The sequence below is a fragment of the Emydura macquarii genome, unplaced genomic scaffold (genome assembly GCF_026122565.2).
Source record: "Emydura macquarii macquarii isolate MOO-44397 ecotype Brisbane River unplaced genomic scaffold, CSIRO-AGI_Emac_v2 contig_3348, whole genome shotgun sequence".
In the NCBI taxonomy this organism is placed as follows: domain Eukaryota; kingdom Metazoa; phylum Chordata; order Testudines; family Chelidae; genus Emydura; species Emydura macquarii.
Genome location: NW_027133485.1, coordinates 641,491 through 658,774, shown reverse-complemented (window position 1 = coordinate 658,774; position 17,284 = coordinate 641,491). Strand labels below are relative to the sequence as shown.

At 59.6% G+C, this 17,284-nt stretch overlaps 1 protein-coding gene across 1 annotated transcript; it reads right to left on the bottom strand.

Annotated features, from left to right (window-relative positions):
* Nucleotides 1–415: 415 nt before the first annotated feature.
* Nucleotides 416–3,342, bottom strand: POU3F1 (POU class 3 homeobox 1). The gene is made up of 2 exons (XM_067533820.1): nt 1,493–3,342; nt 416–755 (listed from the first exon to the last, which is right to left on the bottom strand). The coding sequence occupies exon 1, from the start codon at nt 3,200–3,202 to the stop codon at nt 1,877–1,879; it is 1,326 nt and encodes a 441-aa protein (XP_067389921.1). The 5' UTR covers nt 3,203–3,342; the 3' UTR covers nt 416–755; nt 1,493–1,876.
* Between the last annotated feature and the right edge of the window lie 13,942 nt (nt 3,343–17,284).

The following is a 17,284-nucleotide window of genomic DNA, read 5'->3' as shown; positions in this document are numbered from 1 at the left end:
TGCAGGGACAGCTCGTCTCTTCCAGAGACCCTTTGAAGTTTAAGAGCTGCTGCCACACGTTTATTGAAAGATCTTGATTTTACAGTTACCTATTTATCGCTCACGGAGTCCACCGCTCCTGTAACACCAACAGCAAATCGCACACACGCTGCAGAACGGCGGGTAAATCTAGCAACCCACTGCCTGTCAACCACGGGAGTGAAGGGATCTGGTTTATACCATTTAGGAACTATGCAGCCAATAAACACCGGCTCTGAATCTCCCCAAGGGGAAGAGCCGCAGTCGTGATTTAGAATTAAATCCACCCGCAGAATCAGCGGCTCCCTACAAGTGTCAGGTGCCCTGCCCCGGAGCGGAGTTTATTAGCCCTTGTTTAGATCATTGCAGCCAGTCTCCCGGGAGCTGCCTACGGTCACGCCGGGAGAGCGCGGGGCCGTTTCTGACCCCACGGGACGCGCTGCTAGGGACCGAGCCTGGGAATGGTCCTTGCAGAGGAAGGTCCCAGCTGCGCTCCGACTTTCTACCGGGATTTTAAAAAAGTCAGAGCAGCCGAAGCGACAGAGCCGATCTCGCCCTGGCCTGACCTGGGCTGTGGACAAGGAGGGTCACCCGAGGCTGGGGCCGCTTCCCTGCCTCCTGCGGGGACTGGCCGGCCCCCGCAGGGCTGCACCTGGCCCCGGCTCTCTCCCTGGTCCCGGCTCCCCAGAGCCATGCCCGCGCCAGCTCGCCAGGCAGGTCGGGCTGACTCCGGCCGCCTGCAAAGAAGACACGAGACGGTTCCGGGTAAATGGTTTATGTAGTAATAAAAGATTTACTCGAACATAAATAGAAAGTTCGTAACTTCGCAGGCTACATTGTTTTGCGATTAAAAATAAAACAAAAAAACCGAACCCAAACGCTGCAGAATGAACCGAACCGAACCGAACCGAACCTACCAACGGCAAGAAAGAGCTGCGAGCACGGTCAGAAAATAAATAGGAGGGGCGGGAACAACATGAAAAGCGCCTCTCGGGATCAGTTCGTGTAAAACCGGCCGGGCTGAGAAACCAGCGGGGATCCGGAGCGGCAGACACGTGTGGACACATCTCACATATTTACAGCCTGGCCCCGGACACTTACCGCAACCCCCGCCCAGGGGCTGGGGAGCTGTGGCAGGCCACGGCTGGGTCGGTTCCTCTGGAGCGAACCTGGGGAGAGCCGCCGGGACCGTGGGCAGCCAGCGGCGTCCGAGGGGCCGGGGGAGCGAAGGCAGCAGCCTCCCGGCCGGGCCGAGAGGGAGATAAGTGCCAGCGGGGCCAGTCCAGGGTCGCGGGGGGGGGCGTGCGCGGGAAGCTTCGGAACCAGGTCTGGTCTCGGAACTACCAGAACCCCCGGTCCAGCGCCCGGCCCGGCCCGGCCCGGCCCGAAGCTGGGGCTGCCCCCGCCCCTCCAGCCCCGCCAACGTGCCGGTGATAGCGGAGGAAGGGAAGAATAAATTAGAGAGATCTCAAACCTTTGGCTAGTTCTCCTCTGCCTCCGCAGAGCCGCGGCATTTTTGGAAGTCAAATAAATACAGCGATTTAAATTAGAAACAAATTCAGTTTCGAACCAGTCTGAGGAATAAATTAAGGGGCGTCTCCCGCCCGCCGCCAGGCGAGGCTCCGCATCCAGGAGGCCAAAATAAAGTGGCAGAAACCCAGTCCCGAGCGCGGCCGCCCGCTGGGAAGGGGCTGGGGGCAGCTCGCCGCCCGGCCGCCCCGGCTCGGCGCGCTTCGCGTCGCGGGCACCTGGCCGGGCGCTGGGGCGGCGCCGTCCCTCCTGCCCGCGGGCGGCTGGGGCCGGGCCGGCCTGCAGTCACTGTAAGATCCAGCCCTCAGCCCGCGGCCCCGCGGCCCAGTCACTGCCCCGCGCCCTGGAGCGTGTGGTGCAGCGGCGAGCTGTCCGCCTGTGAGTACACGTCCTCCATGGGCGGGTGCGGGACCCCGGCCGGCGTCATGCGCTTCTCCTTCTGCCGCCGGTTGCAGAACCAGACCCGCACCACCTCCTTCTCCAGCTGCAGACTGTCCGCCAGCGAGGTGATCTCGTGCGCCGAGGGCTTGGGGCACTTGAGGAAGTGGTTCTCCAGGGCGCCCTTGACGCCCACCTCGATGGAGGTGCGCTTCTTGCGCTTCCTGCCCTGCGCCGCGATCTTGTCCAGGTTGGTGGGGCTGCCCGTGCTGGAGTCGGTCTCCTCCAGCCATTTGTTGAGCAGCGGCTTCAGCTTGCACATGTTCTTGAAGCTGAGCTGCAGCGCCTCGAAGCGGCAGATGGTGGTCTGCGAGAAGACGTTCCCGTAGAGGGTGCCCAGGGCCAGGCCCACGTCCGCCTGGGTGAAGCCCAGCTTGATCCGCCGCTGCTTGAACTGCTTGGCGAACTGCTCCAGGTCGTCGGAGCTGGGCGCGTCCTCGTCCGAGTGCTCCTGGGGGTGGCCGAGGTGCTGGGGCGAGGCCTCCAGCTGCGGGTCGTGCACCCCGGCCGCCTCCTCGTGGCCCAGGGCGTCCCGCAGGCCGTGGTGCAGGGCCGGGGCCTGGGGGCCCAGCATGCCGTTCAGGTTCGTGTAGGCGGCCTGCGAGTAGAGCAGCGGCTGGTGGCCGCCGGAGCTGGGGGACATGGGCGCCAGGTGGTGGCCGCTGCCCTGCGCCCAGGCGCCCGGGTGGCTGGCCGGCGCCTGCTGGTGCAGCAGGTGTGAGCGGTGGTGGAAGCCGCTGGCCAGCTCCTCGCGGCCGGCCCCCTGCACGCCGCCCTTGCCGTGCTCGGCCTGGCCCAGGTGGGAGCCGCTGCCCCAGTCCGTGCCGGCGCCGGCGCCGGGCAGCCACTGGTGGTGCGTGAGGCTCATGGGGTGGCCGGAGCCGCTGGCCAAGCCCTGCAGATACTCGTGGTGCATCATCTTCTGCACCTCGCGGTACGTGGTGCCTTGGTGCATCCGGTCCGAGTCGGGGTGCAGCAGGGGGCTGCCGCGGGGCAGGTACTGGGCGGTGGTGGCCATGGCTCCGCGTCCGTCCCGTCCGTCCGTCCGTCCGTCCGTGCCCTGCTCGCTGGCGGCGCGGCGGCACTTCGGAGCGAGCGAGCGCGGCGCTTTAGAGCCAGGCTTCAGGGCGCCGGTGGGTGCCGGGCTCGCGGCCACTCCCCCCCGCGCCCCATTGGCTCGGCTGGCCCGGACTGGCAGCCGGCGCCGCGCCTTCATAGGGTGCCCCGGGTGCGGGGGCCTTCCTCACGCCTCCCGCCCCGATTGGAGGACGGGGGGCGGGCGGCTCCCCGGGATTGGCCGGGGGAGGCGCTCGGGCTGGGGCGCCCGCGTGCTCCTGGCACCGGCACAGCCGCTGATTGGCGGGAGGCGGTTCATTCATGCGGGTTTGCGATTCACCACGTGGGGCGGGGGGGCCGGGACCCGGCGCCGGGCTCTGTCCGCTCCCCAGCGCCCCTGTGCGGGGCCCGGCCCGAGCGCGGCTCCGGCCCGCGGGCAGAGAGGCCGGGACTGCCCCAGCCGGGCGAGGGGCGATGCTGGGCCGGAGCCCAAGGGAAGAACGAGGGGCCCTGGCGGCCCCCGGCCCTTCGCGCCGGGCAGGCGGCTGGAACTCGGCCGGGCCCGCGCGCTCCGCTCCCCGCGGCCCCCGGCGCCGCCCGGCCGGGGCGGGCACCAGGCGCTCGGGGCATGCGGCCGCTCCTCTGCCCCGGCTGGGCGCGGGGCGTGTCTCGGCCCTGCCCCGCCCCGCCCCGCCCCGCCCAGCCCGGAGAGCGAAGCGGCAGCTGCGAGCGGGCGGGCGCCGAAGCGAGCCGGGAAGGTCCCTGCCCGGGGCCCGGCGCTGCGCGCGCGGCAGGTCGCTCCCAGCCCGCGGGGACCGGGGTCGGGGCGGCGCCGCCACTTTCCCACGCCGGGGCCCCGGGCCCGACCCCGCCCAGCTCAGCCCCGGGCCCGGCGAGGGCGGGCCAGGGGAGGGGAGGGGCGGCCCGGCAGCTGCTGCTTTCGTGACCGCTCTGGCCTGTCTGGCGCAGGGGCATTTTCCCCAGGCGGCTGCCGTTGCCATGGAGAGGGCGCAGGGGGAGCGCAGCCGGTTGCGCGGTTCCCCGGCAGAAGAAAGGCCGCATTGAGCCGGGGGAGGCTCCAGCTCGCCCCAGCCACCCTGGACTCGCGCCTCCTCCGCCTCTTCCCGCCGCCGCCGCCGCCGCCAGCTTCTCGCGGCAGCCTTTGGAGCGCGGCCCGCGGCTGCTTTTCCTCCCCGCGGCGATGGGCTGGCTGGGGCCGCCGGCAGAGCGCACCGTGCGGTACCACGAGGCGCTCGGCCCGGCTCACGCGGGCCCGGCTGGAGCAGGCTGCGGGCCCCGCTGTCCTGCGGCGCGCCTCGCCGGAGCAGGGCCGGGCCGCCAGCCCGGTGCCCGGGAGCGGCTGGGAGCCGGCGGCAGCGCGCCCTGGTCCCCGGAAAGCTCCCGACGTTCGCCCCGCTTGTCCCGCAGGGCGGGGAGGAGGCTCTGGCCCTGGCCCAGGCCGGCAGCGGCGGGTTCCCCGGGTCAGACGTGCTCCAGGCAGGGCGAGCAGGGGGCCGGTTGTACAGCGCCAGTCCCGCTATCGGCGCTTTTTCTCACACAGGCGCCCGTGCCCCAGCCCTGTCCGACGGGTCACCCGAGCTCCGGCACCCGCGGCCGGGCCCCTCGTTGGGCTCCCGACACTCGCCAGGCAGCAAAGCCGGTGGCCTGCAAGAAGAGCGGCGCCGGGGCGAGTTAGGGGCTGGGGGAGGGGTCAAGCTGCGGGGCGAGGGGGGGGCCGGGGCCCGGTTTCGGGGCACGCCCTTCCCCAGCAAGGCGCTGTCGGTGTTTTCCCGCAGGGCGAATCCCTGCTGCCGCCGCCAGCACAGCGCAGCGCCGGGCGCCCGGCGGAGGCGAGCCACGTTCCCCGCTGGGGCAAAGGCCGAACTCTCCCGCCCAAGCGACCAGAGCCTCGCTGAATCCCCCAGCCCCGCCTGCGGCCCCAGGCAGCGGAGTCCCCGGGGAGCCTGGCAGACATCGGGTGCTGGCCGTCCCGCCTCGCTCACAACCCCTGGGCAGGCCGGGAAGGGCTGATACACAGGGCCTGGCGGGGCAGGGGCCGGTCTGTATAGCCGGGGCCGGGCTGGACTGTGAGCTCACACTGAGGGTTAGATGCCCTTTCCGGGGGTGCGCGGTTCCTGCTGCCGGACTCTCATCTCCCAGGCGATGTCCCGACCCCAGGCGGGGGCAGTCTGAGCCCGTCACTGGCTCTCCGCGGGTCGCCAGCCAGGCCGCGCCCGAAGCCAAGCGCTGCCCAGCTGACAAAGCCGGGGGAGCTCTGCCCTGCCCTGCCCTGTGCGCACAGACCTGGCCCTGCTCGCGGCGGGATGAACGAACCCGCCGGCCCCTCATAGATGGACCCGGGGGGAGCGCCTCCCCTGCCCGCTGCTGAGCCCCGAGGGCGGGCGCAGGAGCGCAGCGGGCCGGCGCAGCGCAGGATTGACTCAGGAAGTCACTCGGCCCGGCGCGCACCTGCGGGGCTGCTCGGGCCGAGGCCGCGCGGTGCTGCCGCAGCAGAGACGGTGAATGCGCGCGGCCAGGCCGGCCCCGGGGAGCGGGGACTCTCGGGCGCCGCTGGAAAAGCCCCGTCGCCGTCTGGCGCGCCGCTCTGCGCCTCTCAGGCCCTTGCTCTGCGCGGGGCTGCAGCCTGCAGCGGGGCGGTATCGCGCGGTCTCAGGCACGTTTCAGTCTCTGTCTGGCCGCGCCTCGGCCTCGCAGTTGGCACAGAACCGGGACGGGCGAGGCCTTTCCCGCTCCCCGCCGCTGCCTTCCCCTAAAAGCTGCCCCGCTTCCGCCGCTGGCTGCAGGCTCCAGGCGCGTCCCGTGCAACTGGCGGGGCCGCCCTGCGCTGGAACTGCCGCTAAGCAGGTGCCGGGCTCTGCCGGCAGGGAACGCCGCTGCCCGCCGCCGACGGTCGATTTCACCCGGCGGGGACCGCGCCGGAGCTGCAGGGCGCGGGGTGAAGCCACGGCACGTGCAGGGCACGTTGTGGGTGCGCCTGGCTCGTGTCCCGGCGCCGGTCCCTGGGGACCTGACCCGGCCGCTGGGCGGTTCTGCGCGGTGAGGCTGACCCGGCCAGTCAGTCCGCAGCTGAGCGCAGCCGGGCGTTAACACACACATCGGCCCGCCGCGAACCAGCCCTTGGCGCTGTCAGGCACCAGCCGGCCCGGCTGAAGCGGTGGCTGGACCGGTGTGTGCGCGGTGGATGCCCGGCCGGTGTGTGCGCGCGGGACCCGGTGCAAAGCACGGACTGTGAAGGACAAGTTCGCACCGGCAGCGGCTCCCGGACACCGGCGCAGACTCGCCGAGCAGCGGAGGAACCAGCGCCCGCGAAGGCCCGGGCCGGGCCGTCCCCCCTTTCCCCTGGTTTGCAGAGGCGCTGCCCGGATTCTCCTGACGGGCCGCCGCGCAACAGACGTTGTTCGCGGGTGGGAAACTGGACCAGGCCGGGACAGCTGCGGCATGACGGAGCCGCCACGGAGCGCGCAGCTCGGCCGGGCCGGCTCCTGCGCGCGGCGCTGCGCTGCGCTGCCTTTGGCGCCGGGGCTGAGCGCGGCCCGCGGGACTCGCCGCCAGCCGGTGCCTCTGTCCTGCGCCTCCGCTGCCCGGCCTTGGCCGCAGCCGCCACTCGCCCCGACTCTGCGTCCGCTCGTCGCTATGGCGCGGCGGGCAGCGGCGGTGGCGAGGTCCGGGTGCCCGGGGCGCCGCTCCGTTCCCGGCGCATCGGAGCGGAGCCAGCGCCTTGCACCTGCCGCCAGATACGCCCGGCCCGGCCCGGCCCGCGCAGCCGGCGGCGCAGCGAGCCGCGCGTGTGCCCCGGGCCGCCCCGCACAGGCGGGCAGAGACGTGGATCGCGGTCAGCCGCGCCTTGAACCGTCCGTGGCCCGGTTCGGAGCCAGGCTGGGCCCGGAGCGGCCGAGCGGAGCCAGGCGGCCCCTGGGGCGCGAACCCGGCTTCGGCGTTCAGCTGGGGCCGCCCCGGCTCGTTTGGCCGCTGTCGGACGCTCCGCTCCCGCGTGGCCCGGCGGCCGGGCGCTGAGGCCCGGGGCTGGCGCTCCGCCGAGGCTCGCACGCGGCCCGGTCTCGGGTCTCACCGGGACCCGGGTGACGTTTTGCTACGCGGCCGGAGCCGGGTTTTCACTTGTGCAGCTTCGCCGTGCTGCGGGGCGGGACAGGCAGGGCCAGGCCCCAGCGCCCTGTGACCCTGCCGCGGTGCTGGGCGCTGTACAAGGGCAGAGGCCGACACAGCGGCTTCCCTAGCAGCGCACAGGGCCGGGCGAGGCCGCAGTCGCTAAATGACCAACACCGGCTGCCCCCGGGCCCCGCAGCCTCGCCCCCAAAGCCCGGCCTCGCGCCGGTGGGTGCCCAGGAGCCAGGCAGGGCGGGCGGGCGCGGGAGGGGGGCAGCCGCTGGCGAGCCTGGCGGGGCGTGGCAGGGCGTGGCTGGGCGGCCAAGGCGGGGGGAGGCGGAGGACGTGGGGCTGGTGCGCTGGGGCCGGCCCCCGCTGTGGTTTGTCTGGAGGGAGAGACGCTTTGCCTGAGCCGGCGGGACACCAGGAGCCCGGCCATGGGGACTCGGGCGCCTCGTGTTTACCAGGGCGCTGCTGAGGCTGTGGGAGCTGGGCTCAGGTGTGAACGGAGGCGAAGGCTCGCTCTGCCCCATCGCCCAGCAATCCGGATCGCACAGCGTGGCCGCCCAGATGGCCCCATGCCTCCCCCTTGTGCGCTAGGCCGCCTGGCCCTTGGAAGCCGCTTTCAAGGTAGCACCAGGCCAGTCTGGAAACTGTCTGTTCCCCGAGCGCTTTTCAGTGGGCAGCTCGTCAGGCTTAGCACCGGCAGAAACCAGCTGTGCCTAGTGGCTACAGGCAAAAATGGGGGCGGCTGGGGCTGCTCCAGGTCGTGCCCTTTTCAGAGACCTGACTCTCGTACCCCACGACTGGGCGCTGCGGGCCCATGTCTGACTGACCCACAGGCACCTGTCAGGAAGGACAGACACACCTAGCTGCTGGCAGGCGTCAGCTTTGCACACTCCTTGGCAGTGTTTGCGGGTATGTTTTTGGCTGCAGGATGGCCTGTAAGTCATTCCCACCGGACCCCAGTTTATGCGCTCAGAGAAGCGCCCCACACATAGGGGCCGCCCTGCCCATTGGCTTGACCTGGTTTCCATGATACACAGGGTTTACAGTTTGGTTCAATGGCCCTCAGCACACCTGGCCCCAGAAAGAGGCCAAAGTTTGCAGAGGGAGCGATGGACTTCCTGGAGCACAAGGGAACATAGTTCATCTGGCAAATAATGCTCTCTTTATTTCCCCCCTGAAGAATCCTTTGCAAACACTGCATACATCTGTAATGAATAGAACCCGTTCAGATGACTCAGTAACATGCCGTAAAATATCCTTGTTGGATAAGCATTTCCTCTATTTTTTTCTCTGACCCAGTCTCATATTCATGTCACCTTTCCATGATGCAGTGGCTTAATATTCAAATTTTGGATAGCCAATTGCTTGTGATATTTATATCCATTTTTAGGGGAATTGCGATGACTGAATGTCCCTGGTGCTAACTTTATGCAAAATAAGCTCTCTGAAAAATCAGTATATCAGTAATAGAAATTCATCATGTCTAAAGGCTGAGGATGGGATTTTATTTAAAACTTTTATCTGTATGGGTTCAGAATGCACCAAAGGAGAAAACAGATAATCTGCGATAATATAAGCCCCATCACCATCTTTTTAGCCAGTTGTATGGGTTTATGCCTGATCAAATAAGATGTTCAAACTGAGTTATTGCTCAAAACGTTTACAGGGGTCTTGGTTTACTTAGTATCAGTTAAATTTAAGGAGCAGAGGCAGCAAAACACAGGGAAAGATCCCTGTCTCTTAAGATCTTAGAGCTGGGTTGCAAATTAGCTCATTTGCAAAACTCTTGTGATGGAGGGGAAACCAGAGGAGCATATTGAGTTGCAGTAAAGCTGCAAGGGATTTGTGCACATACACAGTAGTTTCAAGTGTTACACGGTCATGTCCCCAGTGTCCATACGCCTGTCTGGGCTTTGTCCCAAGAAGCTGTGTCGTTCAATGTGTCCCTGTCCATTTTTCAGCACCTTGAAAGTTTTTCTTTTTAGATGGTTACATCACCCTTTCACAGCCAGACCACCCAGCAAATTCTTCTAGGAGGACATCCAAGTCTTCTAGCAAAAACCAGTTCCTTGGTTACGTCCTGCCCAGAGTATTGGCATGGAGTCCATGCCCTGTACAAACAAGCCCATGGGAAATGTTCATTTTTGTGACTGTGACAACATCAAACCTGTCTATGTAACCCGGCTGGGGGTTGGTGGGACAACAAAAAATAGCGAGGTGCGCACAGTATAGAAAAGAGCTAAGCCTGTATCATGTGCCACCAACTCTGCAGGAAGTGACACGCTGACTGCAGGTGGCATCCAGAGGAAGGACGTGTAGCAGGCAAATCATCACGTCAGCAGATGGAGGATCTGCTCTAAAGATGCCATTCAAGGCAATTAGGCCAAAGTTTTCAGGAGGGCTCAGGGCTCCCCCAGCTGGGAGCAGATTTTCAAAAGAACCCAGCCCCCTGCCCAGCCATTCCTATGGAGAACCTGGCTGCTTTATTTAGGTGCCTGCCCAGGCGCTTGCTGTGTGTGATAAAGCACAGCAGCTGTTCTGCTCAGCCCTTCCTCAGAACAAACCCCAGTGTATTATCAAAGAGCAGGAATTCGTGCTCGTCCCTGGAGAGAAGAATTCCTCCTGGTCAGGTTTACACTGAAAACTTGCACTCAGGTTCCCTGCTCTTCCCACTGGCCCATGGGTCAATGCTGAGCTGTAATGGTGCATGGCTCCACAGCCACAGATGTGTGTGCTGCGCAAGGGGTGACACATGGGTAGGCGAGAGCCATGCAGGTGGGTCACTCCCATCTGCAGGAGGGAGAATGCCCAGACTTCTGTGAGACTGGAGCTTAGCCCCTCTGTCCCACCTCTCCACAGAACAGCCTGGAGGTTCAAACCCCTAAGTTCAGGCATCAGGGGACCAGCCAGTTGGGCTCGTACAGGAATTGCACTGCCAGAGGCTCCTCCAACCAGCACCAGTCCAGAATCCTCCTGGGGGGGTAGTTCCACAGCACTGTGGGGAAAGCCACACAAGTTACTGCAGATTCTGGGTCTGATTCTCCTCGCCACACTCTTACACCTCTATAGAGTTGCTCCTCACTCCCTCCAGCATAAGCCAAAGGGGGGTGTCCATGAGTTCTGTGGAAGAGACTGCAGTAGCGGTCTCTCCCTCCCCTCCCCCCAGCCTTGCTCCTTGGCACCCCACCCCTCCCCAAAAAAACCAAACCCCAATGGAAGTCCACACTGGGACTAGAGATTTTGGGGATGGAGGGGGAGCAGCATCCTCTCTTCCATGCCTCCACAGGCCAGATCTGCTGGGTTGGGTTTCCCTGCATTCATGGCGGGTGCCTTGTATCGAAGGCACAGGCTGAGCTGACTGGCAGCTTTGACCCTCACCAACCAAATGCCAGTGTGGTGCAGTACACATGGCTGGCAGCTTGTTCTCCACAGAACAGTGGACAGTCTTCTCTGCGCCAGGGCAGGGTTTCCTTTGCCGTAGCAAGTGAAAATCAGCAAGTTATTGGCCCAGGAAGTAGTGTATTCACCCACAAAACTAGACACTAAGAGACTGACTGTGGAGAGTAGCTGATATGAATGTGCAGGGGTAGCTATCACATGATTAGCGTTTCTTACTACAAACAGTAACGTATGATTTGAAAACTGTCTAAAAATATTTGCACAATAGGCCAAAATAAATGGCAACGTTGCTGTTATGCTCAATTACTGACTCAATGACATGCAGACGAAACCGTCACTAAATTCCTATTTACACAACAGGTCTTAATGGCCGCAAAGGAAGCACTGAAATGTACTTGGCAAATGATCCCCGTTTATGAAAGTCCCACAATGTGTATTTACGTAAACCCCACTTTAACAGGCTACATCAGTGCTAAAAGTTTCTCACTTTGGAGCTATGCCCCCAGGGAATTAAAAATCCCAAACCAAATAAAGGAAAGTCACACACACACCCCAAGGTTAAGACTAAAACAAACCCTCCAAAGGCAATAAAGCGTGACACCCCAGCCTGAGTCCTGCGCCCACGCTGTGCCCTGCTCGTGATGCGCTCTTGGATGAGTGCTTGACAGGGCAGCCCAATCCGCCGTTGGCTTTTGTTAGTCAGTGTCACAAATGTAATGTTGCTTAAACTGTGCAGGCCCTGCTGTAATACACAAACCAGCCCGTTGTAGTTGTGTCCTGAGAGGTGCTGGTTTCGCCAACAGCAGACTTGGCATGAAGCCAGTGGGTCACAGGTTTTATTCATACTCAAGCACACTGGACACTTGTTAATATTCCCAGGTGATGGATGGGGCATTTTGCTGTTGGAGGTGCTGTCCTTGAGATAAGAACTATGACAGGGTGTAGATCTGCACCAAGCATGTTAATGTTCCTTAAAGGGTTTGAATAAAAAAGCTGCTTTTTATTGTGGAAAACAAGCTCTAATATATCTGGCTGGTCTCTGAAAACTCAGTTGTTGGAAGGAAAAATGCAAATTTCAGATGTACTGATTTCTTGCTTAATTTCATCCCAGATGGGCTTAGCGGCTGCCGCATTGTTCAGTAACAAAATGCGGTGACCCTGTGTAGCCCCCTATATGATGCAACACCGTTCCAGTCAGGGATACAGTCCAGCTCGCGCATCTTTCCGTCTGCTGGATACAGCACCGCCTCAGAGCGCTCAGAGCCAGGCACAGTGAACAGTGCAAGAATCGGCCCAAGCTCCAGAGAGACAATTCCACTGCTTGCACTTCCTTAAAGGAGAGGGGCTTTCCTCTAGCCCCTCGCTTTGGTGTTAATTTAACAAAATTAAACATGTAGTGGCTTTGTGCAGCTGGGCAAACCAGACCAGTGGAAAGGCTGCTGTCGACCCTCAGATTACAGCACCATCGCGGGGGTTAGAATGGTAAGTGCAACAAATGCACTGGAATCCCCTGGAAGCGACAGGCCGAGTTTCCAAATTGCTAAGGCCCCTGCTCAGCCTCCACAATAGCTCGTGTGCTGGGAGACCCCTCCCCCCCCACTGCAATCTCTTGTTGGCCTACTGACATGAAGATTGCGCTCAGACCATATTTCACAGAGCGTCTCCAGTAGCTATGGTGGGCACAGCAGAACTGCCTCTTTCAGCTGCACACCCAGGTCCCAGGCTTGCTAACCTGGAGTCAATGGAATTTTCCCATTGGTTTGACTGGGGGCAGGATAGTACCATTGCCTCTGCATGTAGCTGTCTGACTCAGGAGTCTGACCGAGACCAGCCCACAACCAGAAACCCCTCTCCAGGATTCAACTCACGCTGCTCTGCACATATGTCTCCATGACCCCAGGTTACATTCCTCTGCGCCACTCTCGTGTACAACCGCTCAGGAAGGAATCCCAGCCCCAGAACAAGACCTGCCAAAAAGATTCCAGACTGTTTCAGTGGCATCAGAGAGCCTCTTTATTAGCAGTTTACAGAGTCCTTTGGTTCCACCCAGACTAGTTTTGAGTGATAAAAGGCCCAGTTCTTCACCATTGAAATTGGTGGGCATTTTGCCACTGACTCCAATGTGAGCGGGACCAGGTTACATAACTCGAATGGGGCCTGACTCTGCAACATGCCCAGTGCATCCAGAGAGATGCTGAGAGGCCTCCATGCTCAGCAGCAGCAGAGGGTGCTGAGCTGTGCACTGGATCAGGCCTTTAAGGCACTAAACTCCACTGCTCAAAAACAGAACACAGAAGCCTAGACATTTCACAAAGCAGCCCTGGGTGGCCTGAACTCAGTTCCACCTTAATAAGGAAGCTCATGAGTTAAGGTTTCCATTTAATGAGGATCTTTACAGTTTACATAAAACAACCACATGAATAAATACTGAGTCTTGAAAAGATAAGACTCGAGGATGAGTTTGGCTGGCGTTCAGCGGGAAGGATTATGCACAGAGCAAATAGAAGTGTCTCTCCATTCGCACTGTCACTTGATCTTGTCAATCTAACAGCCACTCTATGCAGGAGAAGAAGCCATTAGTATACCGGGGTGGGATGACTGACAGGATACCCAGGAATCACCACACTCAGAGTGTGCCAAAATTCATCAGCGCGCATAGAATTATTTCCCACACTGACTAGGCAGAGATTACAGCCTGAGTTAGCAAACTGCAGAGCGGGATTGTCGAGAAACTCGAAATGCAGCAAGTGCTATTTTATTTTCATTCTTTGACGATATTTGGCACAGGACATATAAATTCCCATATTGTCCCCACGCTATCCGGGTTATTCTAACCAGGCATGCTTTCAATGGCAGCCTTTCAGCACTGATGGGCTTTGACTTGATCTTTACCTATATTTCCAGGTTAATTTTTATCACTTGGCTACCAACATATATTCAGTTGGGAAGGTTTTGAAAATGCACAGAAGTAGGAGAAACAGGAAAAGCTGAGTCCCTCTGATCTGAACTCATGGGTACAGTGAATCAATCAACACCCCCCACTCTTGTTGGTTTGCTGAGGATTTTTGACTTCTTTTACACTGGTGCCAAATCCAGAATATCTCCACATACTTGATTGGAGATGCTTCAGATTGACTGTGGTGTGTCTCGGGTTAGACGCCAGTTCCACTATTCTCTCTCACTCCCTTCTGGCCTGTAGCTGAACTAGCATTGTTGCACTTATTGTGATTCACCATTGGCTGCTGTGGCAGATAGTTTGTAAGAATTCAGGCAGAGAGTTATGGCTTAGAGGGAAGAAGAGTAGCAATTTCTAGTGTAACTCACGGCTCAGGAGGTTTCATTCCTTGGGAGACTCTCCAGCGGGCATTGACTAGAGGTGCTTAGATCTCCCAGCTCTGCTGCTTCTCAACCTTACTCAGGCAAGTTTTAAGTCACCCTCACTGAGCAGAGGAGCAGATGCTGTATTTACATCACTAGAAAGTGGATTTTGTTTAATGTGTTGGATATTGAGGAAAGTCCCAGCAGCAAAGGGAGGGGAGTCTGCTTGTGGGCTTTCTCCCTGATCATTGTCGTGGAGGCAGGGGAATGAGAATCCCTTCACAGAATAGGGCACGGGCCCACCACCCAATGCAGCCTGGTGGAGCCGGGAGGCCGCATGGCGTCCCCATGCCACCTCCTCACTAGTCTAGTCCCGAGCAGAATCCCAATCCCTGGAGTTTTCCTGGCGGCAGCTGCTCCTGGGAGGGGGTGGGGGCCTGGAGAGTGATAAGGGAGCCCCAAAAGCCTGCAGGGTGGAGGAAGAGGAAGAATGAAGGAGGTGCATCCCTTCCAGCCTGCCCTGTCCTCCCGATTGTTCCTGCCTCTTCCTGCAGCATGGACCACAGATCTGTAGAGGCCCCTTTATCGGGCCTGCAGGGGGGCACTGCAGGAAGCACCGATGGCCCCCTCCCTGTGTAGATGGGTAGGGCACAATCCAGGCCCTGCCAGACAGACAGACAGAGATGCATGCAGCTTCGTTTAAGCAAGTATTGCTGAACTGATTGACAGGAGCAGATGCTGTGAGGCACAAATCCCTCCACACATGATGCTGGACCAATATTTACTATTCCCCAAAGGCTGTTTGGAGAGCAGGGCCTGAGAACCAGGATTCTGCCCCATGTTCTGGCAGGATGCTCAGCGCCTCTGAGTCAAGCTCTACCGACCAGGACCAGGGCACGTGCCCTGGAGCTGCGCCAGCCAGACATTTTGCCTTTATTAACCCTTTCCTACAGGAGGAGCAGACGTCACTTCATGATGCCTTTTAGACTCAATTCCATCCATTCCCTGTAGGGCTCACGGGAGCAGCCCGCAGACTCTGGTGTGCTCCTGCTGCCCTGAGGTCAGTACAACATTCCCAGTCTTGGATGGACACAGGAGCTGGCATCCTTTGGGAGACAGACATGCTCAGCGCATCTGCAGGTGTTGTCCCTCCTAGATACAGTGCCCTGGTCACCCGCAGAGCTGATGACGTCAAAGCAGGGCCATCTCTGCCAGTCCAGAGTGAGGGTAGGCTCTACAGGAGACCTCATGGGACCCAATGTATGGTGGGCACCATTAAAACCTATACAAATGTCTTTATAGGTAACAGGCAGCACGGCTGGCCGCTGGGCACCCCTACACTGAGACGCACTATACATGAAAAGGCAACGCTTGCTGCCAGGGGGCTGGGGCACCAGCTCTGCAGCCTTGGTCCAAATGCCTAGAGAGCAGGTCGGTGGGGCGGGGCAGAGGGCCCAGGCTGGAGCAGGCCTGGGTTGCTGGCAAACGGAGCACAACACTGACTAGTGCCAGCTGGGGCACTGTCCTGCAATCTGCCTGCTCTTTCCAGGAGATGGCACTGCTGGCCATCATGCCATAAACCGTCTGTGTAGCGTGGGGTGCTGGACTGGGTGCACGAAGGGGTGGGGATGTTTCTGTATGTCAGGCTACAAGTAAATCTCTTGGGTATATTGTGACCGGTCTTGCTGGCGTGTGGCACTGCTGCCTGAACTCGTCCAGGAGAGCCAGGCCAGCACTGTCAGTGACCAGTCCCGAGCGACTCTGAGCTGATCCTGGCGTACATTCTGCTACTGCTAACTACAATGAACACACTGTCCTGAGTCCCTCTCAGGAAACCATCACCTTCCGGTTAAACAGACTCAGTCTAATTTATAAAACAAATGAATTAATTTACTGCTCAGACAATGACAGACGCTGCACTTCCCCGAGGCCACGCCAAGCCCAGGCTCCTCACGTCACTGCAGAGGAGAGTCCTATCACCGGTGGGAAGCGGCATCCTCCAGAACGCTGACTGGACTCAGTAACTTATTGCTGGCAGGTTCTGGAATAGTTCATACCACCAGTTTTACTGATAACGTGGGCAAATCCCAGGGCAGGTCACTTCTTCAGACTCCTCTCCTGAAGCGATCTGTGTTCTGTACATAAAAGTCAGCAGTTAATGCCCTGCTTTTAGTGGTGATGCTGTACTACACAGGTAAGAAGGGAGGACGTGATGCAGTGTTGTCATACATAAGTGCAGCGCACGTGTTATCTTATGCCCTGTGAGGGCCATATGTGGAGTGTTTTTGTCACAGGGGGTACCAGGTATTTTGTGCAGAATTGTTATGTCCTGATAAATATGCATGTGTTAGTTAGACAAAGCGACCGGAACCCTTCTGGAGACAGGACAGTGCGGATTTACTTCAAAGTCTAGTTATTCGTCTTTGTTCCTTGTGGGTTGCAAGTAGCTTGTTGGCTCAGGCCCAGCACTTTTCAGACTGGTTGCAGGCCTGTCTCAGCTGAACGGCGAGCTGTTCCACAGCTTGTATTTCTTGTACTTTGTTTAGTGACATTGCGTGCTAACAAACTCCCACTGCAGTCAATAAGGCCCTCAGGATTTGGCCCTTTCTCTTCACTCAGGCTATGGTGACGCGTCACCTCGCTGCTCTTATTAATAAGCTGAATAAATATTTCTCTTTGTTCTCATGCAGATTTGGGGCTGCATTTCCCAGAACCTAGGAAGCAGTGTTTCTATCAGCAGGGCTTGCTTCACAATCCTCATCTGGGAAAATGATGCTTTCTTTGATAGAAACCTGGGAGTTTGTACAAAAACATGTTTATCCATCCACATCCACCTCTCTCTCCCAACAAAGTTTCATTGGTTCAGGAGTGGATGGAGCCTGCAAACCTCTAGCACACACAATGCTTCAGTCATTTAAGAATGATGTAAAAATACAGCAGAGCGCATTGCTCCTAACTGGGACACTGACAGACAATGGCCCATTGTCCTGGTTAAAAGGCTGGTAAAGACGTCTGAGAAGACTACATAAAATATTGAAGAGAAATAAAATGTTAAACAACAGTCACTGCTTTTCATATTTATTTCTTTTCTAATATCCATCTTTTTTGTGACAAATTCTGTACTAGGAGACCATGGGCTGGCCTTTCAGAACTATTTAAACCCCGGGTTGAGTTAAACACTACAAGAGGGTTGTTCAGAGTCAGATTTCCAAAGGAGCCTCAGCTCAGCTTTTGTTTTTTGTGCATATCTTTGCGCTCACCGTTAAAACTGACACGTGTGAAACGCCTTTATGCTGGATTTGCAATTCTGTCATGTCCACGATTAGTGCACACACGTGATTATATGTGCCGAGTTTCATGTGCACAAACAGAAGCTACCTTCTGGAAATGT